Below are 8,354 nucleotides of genomic sequence, written 5' to 3'. Positions count from 1 at the left end.
TTATTCATTGTTAAAAATAACACCTTGGTCTCAAGACAATATGTGGAAGTTCTCATTAATGCTCAAGAAAAATGTAATTAGGCAATGTCTACTTAGTCTACTAAACTAAAAAAAATATGTAAATTCGTAGCCGACAATGTTATCGGCCATCTAATTTATTCGATGGTTTGCCCGCAACATTCATACTCGAGAGCTTCTCTCTCACGCATTTTCATTTCCCGATTTTAATGACTTTATCGTCAATGGAATTTTAAACAATAAACAACAATATTTAGGCAAAAAATCAGTTTAGAGTTTTTTAAGTGACCTGTAACACCATAAACTAATTTAAAGATAAAAAAAACTTTCCTGTGGTTATCAGAATTGGATATAGAAACAAAAGTCACTGATTGCATTTAATGTATAATACATTGGTTATGTATGATATCTGAATAGATTGTAATGCAAACTTTGACAAGTATGTCGGCGGGCGCAATGGCGTGGCGCAACTGGTAGAAGCAGAGTGTAGGGCGCGCGGGGCGGCGGGTGGGGTCTGTAAGGGACCCCCGCGCTGCTGCCCTACCGTTGGTGCAGTAGTACCAAACATATGCTGTACGGAGAACGGGCGAATATAAAAGAAAACAGGGAAAATTAGAAAGTGAAAATTTATTGGTTTAAAACCAAATGAATCGCGGGAAATTCTGTTTTAAATTTTGCTTTATCACAATCCTTACACTTCTTAAAAACAATAATTTAATAATTTGTAACATTAAAAAATCCTAAATGAATGTGTTCCTTGTCCAAATTACGGGTGTAACATTGTCAGTGGCAAAGATAATTATGAATTATCACACACAAGTTCCGAAACGCATTTAGAATTGTCTGAGCCGGAGACTTCCTACTCATAAACCACGGGCCGTAAAGCGCGAACAAAATTGTCGATCGCTATCTACCATTGTCAATCTACGTTGTGTCCCACGACCTCTAGCGGATCCGTTTGAATACTAAATTCAATTGTATAGAGTTAATATACATGATAAGTTTTACCTCCAAATCATTAATTACATCGGTTTTTACTAACAAGACTGCCAGGATTGTAAAAGACTAGAGATTTTTTATAAAGTTCTCAAGCTTTATGGTTTCTCGTTGATCAAGCTGATTGAAGTGCTTTGTTGTTTTGTCAGGAACGTACACATATTTGTATGTCTATGATTATTTTGAACATTAATTAATAGTACCTGGATGACCGGTATTTTTTTTTTTAAATTGTGTTTTTTGAAAATTATATTTAAGTACGAATTAAACATATATAAATAAAATGACGAAATATGAATAATATTTTTCGATCTTACCGATAGAAAAAGTTTAGTTTATGTTTAAGTTGATTATCGATAAAACACGAATAAAATGACATTTTCTAAAAATGATTCCTAGCTAAATCGATTTATCGCCCCCGTAATCCCCTGTATACTAAATTTTATGAAAATCGTTGGAGCCGATTCTGAGATTCCAATTATATGTATATATATATATATATACATACAAGAATTGCTCATTTAAATATATAAGATGATATTACATTCATTACTTTATGTATGTAGAAACTCAATAATCAAGTGGTATAAATTATTAATTTGTCCAAAACTTCAGTAGGAAGAGAAATTTCAGCCTTTACTTAACATGGTAAAGCCTTTAATCAGCTCTCGGTCCTGCAGAACGATATATATACATATATATAAGTTATGCTGTTAACGATTCGTAAGGCTGAAAAAATTTTATAAAACGAAAAAAACAATGAGGGCAACCCTATTCCCCTACCATTATACTGAAGGCCCGTATTGACTCGCTAACAAGATAACTATTTATAAAAACCGTCCAATATCTAGGGTTGCCATTTCGAATAATATTATTATCTAATTAAAAATATCAGAAGACATAATTTTAAAGTAGACTATACTAAACAGATTTATGGCAAAATTAGGGCGTATTTTAAAGTCGAAAAATGAGAACGTTCTTAAATGTTTTTGAGGCAAATGTTGATCTATCAATTTACTGCATGTAAGCAAACTGACGTCCGAATTATTTAATATACTTGAAAAGTAGGTGGTGCCAACAACATCATGCTCGAATCTAGTCCAACTAAATCTATTGTCTGGTTAAATTACAACCAAATAGTCATAGTCTTCTTGGGTGATCAGCCTGGTGAGACCATCCACATATTCAGATTGAATGTTGAATCGGTAACCCTAGCACTAGTCTTTGGGTCAAGCAGCACCGGACGCGCAGCCACCGTGAAGATGTGAGATGCCCTTCACGCGCTCCATTGTGCGTCCCTTCGATCTCCGCCTCCTACTCCTCCTGCGCCTCATCACTACAACGTGTTCTTCAAATTACACATACGAAAGAAATAGGTAAAGGTCTTTTTAAACAATATTTCACATCGAACACGGTTATTGTTCGATAATAAAAATCTTTACCGCTTTTGTATTTGGCCAATAGCCAAAGTGAAATTGCTCAATAAATTGTCATTTTGCAATTGGTTCTAGTAGTTTTTCTGTATTCCTGTCCACCTATAATTTAGCATCGTTTCGACAGTAAAATAAAAAAAAGTTTTTATATGAAAATACATATGTAATAAATTATACCGCAATTTTCCGATACTATTTCTATATGGAATAACAATAAATCTGCAAGAAGCTATCATTTATTATGATTGGAGTGAGAAGGGTCAGTTCTCTCGCACCTGTCATACATCACAGAAACCGATAAAGTAATTTCCTTTGGATCCTTCTCATGTACTTACATATATCTCTGTTACAGTGAAATTTAGAAATACAATTAAGATAAAAATAATGTTATAGAATTAAGGCACATCAGCTATTCTTTCTTTATATCTTACTAATATTAAAAATACCAATGTTTGTATAGCTGGATGGATGTTTATTAGAAGGCATCTTCAGAATGACTGCATGATTCTCGCGGAAATTTGGCATAGATGTTAAACATAGTCTGCAAGAACACATATGCTATTTGGTCTTTGAAGCTATTCAATATATCAGAAGAGCAGGCGAACTTGAATACAATGCTTCAGACGGAAGGACATATGGAAATGATGTAGTCCAATATAACAAGATACGTGGGCAAAGTGTAAGTTGTCTGGATAATATATTAAACCAGGGGTCTTTGTAAAAAAGTTTCACATTTCAGTGAGTACAATTCGATACTATGATTCGAGATGATTACACCGGAACGGACATTGATTGCTTTGTTTCCATTTTACATTTGGGCCGTTGGTGTTTACGTGTTTTTTTTAATGATTTATCAAGACTATTAGGGACTAGGCTAGGCTTCAACAAAATATAGTTACATTTTAGGGTCTAGCTACATTAATGTAAATATATTAAAGAGTTAACGAACGAATTAATTGATCAATTAGGAACAGTCTTTAAGTAGAATGAATAGATTCAAACCAAGAGACTAGAATATAAATTAAGTGATATTTTTTTTATTTAGAAAACTCTTCATCATTCACAGTAGTAGGAATTGTTAGTGTAAAAATTAATAAATGAAACAAAACAATGAGATGACTGGATATCGTTGTATTATGGATATGTGCATTAAGAAATATAACTCGTCTCAATTAGGCATTGTGCAACATATCCAAGGCTGGGGCATGCGGAAGACGCACAAACACCGGACGTCTAATAACTGACTCGATAATGAACACCTACTCTAACGAATTCCATTAAACAATTGCGAACTATAATAATTTATAAACTTGTTCAAATCGACGTTGTTACATCTATAGAATTAGAGTTTTCAAAGTTCAAAAAGAACAATTGTATCTATACTAACTTTGTCTCTAGGGACGTAATTTTTACGGTTTTTATGTTAATATGACTGGTCGTGGTCATCAAGTATCGGTGACCCGCTTTACCAGGCACCTCTACTCCTAGTGTGGTGAGCACGACCAATCTGAAAAGACTGTAACTTCGAAGAAGAAGAATGTTAACATGATTGTTTGTATTATAGGTTTGTGTGTTTGTACATTCAATTTTCACTTCTCGTAGCAAGAAGTTGCTGGTTTTCTTGCCTGTTATAGACTCAGTTTGTTGAAAGGCTGTTGTTCAAAAACTACACCTAAGAATTTTAGAGATGTATTTATTCTTGTAGTTCCCATATTATTGCAAGATAAATAAATTAGCAATAGAATAAAATTCTGTTCCTGGTCGAGACGTAGAGGATACCGCGACCCTCATATCTCAACCTGCCGCATCTTCGCCAACTTAAGAATGTGCACACAGAGAAAGCGTAGGTATACAAGATACATGCTAATTTTAATGCAATATTTTTGTAAAGCTTCTTTTAAGCTAAATAACATTTGATTACATAATTTCACTTGTAACGACTTAAATTATTTTAACGAATCATTTTTGTTTAGAAACAATAAAAGGCATGTTTAAAAAAACATTTTATCTCCCTAAAATACGCAATGTATAGATTATTAGATACAGAAGTTCGTCTTGTTAAAATTGACCGTTGCAGTATAATATTTATAAAAGATGTTATTTGATTTACTCGCTTCGCTATCGCCTAGCTTATCGCATTATGTAGCATTGTTCTAATATTAATAACAATGCCGTCCGGTCGTTTTCTCGCGTAGTAGCTTCGCTGGACGCTCATTTTGGCGCCGTATATAAACAGCTCTTTGTTTTTTACCACCATAGTCATATGCTAGACATAACAGTGCAACGTGAAATGATATACTGAAATATGTGCAAAATGTCGTGGACTGTATTCAGTGCTTATGTTTTGTGTGTGTGCAGTTTAGTAAGGACTCAGGTGATACCCAGCAAGTCTAGAGCAAGCGATGGGGACTTTAATAATGTTAATACAGATGGCTCTTTCGATTTTGGGTGAGTTTATGTTGTTTGTAATTTCCTTTTAGGAACAAAAGGATGATAATAGTGTAGGTGTTTTCGTCTAATGTTTTTAGTTAAATTTAATATACTTACATCTTGTAATGTTATGATGAAGTTTTCTATTTAAAATTTGGACTAATATTTTATTTACTATAACAATTTAAACAATGTTTGCAAATTTATTTTATCTTGTGAAAGAAAATAAAAAAAAGACTTCGTTCGATTTAATTAAAAAGTAGCACTCAGCAATCATTTAATTTTCTGTTAATTAAGAAAAAAAATAATTAAGTGACCTTTCAATTTTGCACAGGTACGCGAACAAAGATCGCGGTGGTAGCTACCACCTGGCAAGGGGTAACCAGAATGGCGTAGTGGGCGGCAGGTTTGGAGCCCGGGACCCCGCTAGCGACACTGTCAAGGAAACCATCTATACCGCCGGACCTAGAGGGTAAAGTGGTACACATTTGTATAAACATTTTTTCCCCATTAAGGCTTTTTATGATTGTATAAAATCCGAGCGAGTTTCAGTATTTGTTGTTAAATCGCTTTTGAAAATAATTTTATTTTAAACTACTTCAAGTTTATTTTCAATAAATTTATGATATTCTGTTTGTAAGGTGTGTTCAGTAAATCTGTTTGCGATGTTATTGTTTTCAGCCGCACCGCAGGAAAGTCACGCACGGGTTGTTTTAGAACCCACCTCAACCAGTTACGTATTTGCAGCATTTTCTGTCACTAACTTTTACATTTCAACTTTCATAGGTTCCGCGCAAAGGGTCCAAACGTACACAGACAAATTGACTTGGATCAACGACCTCGGGGTCCGATAGGGAACAAAGATGACCCCTACTTCGATCCTAACGAAGATCCGAGTTATTCCTTCAAGTTCGATACGAGAACATATTCGAAAAACGAAAATGCCGACAGTAGGGGCGATGTTAAAGGTTCGTTAAAGGCTTTATCTATTATGCAAATTTAACTAGGCTTGTATTTGTGTATAACCATTTAAGGGTATTTCCACGTAACATCGTATCGAGTACAAGTGAGAACTTAGCTCTTTGCTTATGTATGAATGTAAAACGTAAATCTACAAATGTAGATTGAATTTCTTTTATAGTTATTTTTATTTTTGAAACGACGTGTTTTGTTTCTTCATTTATAACATTGATACGTTATACAAATTCGTTTTTTCTTAGGCCACTATACATTTGTGGATGACGCGGGGGAGCGTCATGACGTGACGTACGTGGCGGGTCGTGACACGGGTTTCCACGTGTCGTCTTCCCATCCGGATAATCCCAGCGTGATAGGTTCGCCCTTCCACCGCGCGCCACTAGTACGGGGTGAGACACGTCCCCGAGGTCGCACTGCCGTCCAACGCGGCTTAGACGGATCTTACAGGTGATAAATTATACTACATTTGTGTTTATTGACGTTTTCTTTACAACTAAAATCTTTATAGAAAACTTAAAGAGCAAGAGGATATTTACAGCTACCAGAATTTTAGTCATTGTCTACATTAAAGATACCTAGTTCTGTATGTATTAATTTTTGGTTGGAAGTTCTCTTTAATTTTTCTTTGCAGATTTATATCAGCAGGTCCTGATCAGAGAAGATCGGAAAGTAGTGACTCACAAGGAAATGTAAGAGGGTCGTACACATTTTTAGACGACAAAGGTGTGCAAAGGTGTGTAGATAAAACTTTTCTTGTCTATCGATGAAACTTTCCTTGAAGTAATTGTAAATACCAGATTTTCTCATGCTTTCTACATTCAGGACTGTGAACTACATAGCTGGCCCCGGTATCGGTTATCGTATTGTGAAGAATAGCAAAGATCCTTTCATTCCCCCATTCTTCCCCACCATACCGAGCTCGTACGACCCTGACTTTGTAAACGGTGCCATCGGGCCTAGCGTAGCCAGCTTCACTCCAGATGAAAGTGCCGGCGAGGATGTGTTTAAGGGTTAGTACCATGTACCTTCTATAAGTACTATAAAATTCTCATTAAAAATAATCGAAGGTTTTGTAGGTTACAAAAAGATTGTATATTTGGATACGTATGTTTGGTTGTGGAGATATCAATAAATCTTGTATTTCAGGACCGGATGGTTCAGCTGCATCAGGTCATGTTAAACCTCCTCCATTCACAACTTCTGATAAAGAAAGACCTAGCAGTACACCTGATATCGAAGCAGGTCCTATAAGCAGCGATGAAGGTCCCGGGGAAAGTTTCAATCAACCTCCTTCTTATAATCAAGGATCAGATAGTGAAGATGCGAGTTTCGTGGATGAGGATTCAGGCTATGGAGGGCCTCAGCCCACACAAGGACCAGGTGATAACGTATAGCACTGCTGATGCCATCTGATTGATGTTGGTGATCTTGTTATTTCTATGTTACATTCATTTGTTTTTAATAAACTAGGTCTAAGTAAGTGTTACAATGTAAATGTTTATCATGAGATCTAGGGAGAAATAAGTCATGAAATGAAGGATACTAAAATGGATACTTCTGATTGATAAAGAAGACTAATTTTAGTAGTGAAATGCAGTAAAAATATAGACTATATTTATAAATTAACGGAACTATGAAAACAAGATCACGAGTTTCAATCCCAATAGCACGAAGGTTAAAAGTGTGCACATGTGGAATTATATGAACATATGCTTGATCGCAATAATAAATATTGTACACGGACAAATTGGTTTTTATTACACCAACACCTTACAGCACTGGCACATCGTAAATCACGAGCACAAAGAACTTAGTAATGATTAAACCTTGCAGGCAAACCGTGGCGTCCCACAAGCAAGCCATTTAGGCCGACGAAGAGACCTTATGTGCCACTTAAACCTTCACAGACGAATAAAGATCATGATATTGACTTTGAAGGTGAAACTCACGAGATTGATTCAGCAGAGTTTGGTGTAGGATTTGATGAACACCAAACGAAACCGGGAACCACGATAATTAAAAATATAGGTAAAAAATATTTTGGTATACCACCCGGGGTAGCGGTCAGAGCTCATGTACAAAGTATAGATTTGTATCCGTTCGGACCAAAACCAATTTCACCGTCAGAAGCCATAGAGAATGAACAAAACTAAATGTTGCTGGTGCTGTAAGGTCTTAAAAACCTGATATGTAAATTATTAAGGAAATATTGTTAATAAATATTTTTATATTTTAATGATATTTAATTAATTGTACCCTGTTATACGCAATTTGTTTCCGAAGTCTACAATATCGAAAATCAACTTAATTCACATGATTAATAGAAAAGGGACAAAAGGGTCCGCATAACATAAAACAAACGACACGTTTAGGAACAATTTACTAGTCCGGAAGAGATTACAAGTATTAAATTCCGGCTTAGTACCAATTAATTAAACAATGTAATGTAATAAAATGTTTATTCAAAATACTCTCATTTTGTAAAAAAAAAATTAATTT

At 35.1% G+C, this 8,354-nt stretch overlaps 1 protein-coding gene across 1 annotated transcript; it reads left to right on the top strand.

The window, feature by feature from the left end:
- Positions 1-4,718: 4,718 nt before the first annotated feature.
- On the top strand, positions 4,719-8,054 carry Cpr73D (Cuticular protein 73D). The gene is made up of 8 exons (XM_013322283.1): positions 4,719-4,895; positions 5,212-5,349; positions 5,664-5,845; positions 6,098-6,302; positions 6,487-6,588; positions 6,678-6,865; positions 7,002-7,235; positions 7,689-8,054. Exons 1-8 carry the CDS (start codon positions 4,753-4,755, stop codon positions 8,006-8,008), a joined length of 1,512 nt encoding a protein of 503 aa, XP_013177737.1. The 5' UTR covers positions 4,719-4,752; the 3' UTR covers positions 8,009-8,054.
- Positions 8,055-8,354: the final 300 nt, after the last annotated feature.

This window comes from Papilio xuthus, unplaced genomic scaffold (genome assembly GCF_000836235.2).
Source record: "Papilio xuthus unplaced genomic scaffold, Pxut_1.1 DF825928.1, whole genome shotgun sequence".
In the NCBI taxonomy this organism is placed as follows: domain Eukaryota; kingdom Metazoa; phylum Arthropoda; class Insecta; order Lepidoptera; family Papilionidae; genus Papilio; species Papilio xuthus.
Note: the sequence above shows the minus strand (reverse complement) of the source record. Positions and strands in the feature narration are given on the sequence as shown.

What these genes read in the sequence shown, in the direction of transcription:
- Cpr73D (XM_013322283.1), top strand. Translation starts at nt 4,753, where the DNA reads ATGTGCAAAATGTCGTGGACTGTATTCAGTGCTTATGTTTTGTGTGTG. An exon ending in CAGTAGGGGCGATGTTAAAG is followed by an intron (nt 5,846 to 6,097) that starts GTTCGTTAAAGG and finishes GTTTTTTCTTAG; the next exon opens with GCCACTATACATTTGTGGAT. An exon ending in CGGCGAGGATGTGTTTAAGG is followed by an intron (nt 6,866 to 7,001) that starts GTTAGTACCATG and finishes CTTGTATTTCAG; the next exon opens with GACCGGATGGTTCAGCTGCA.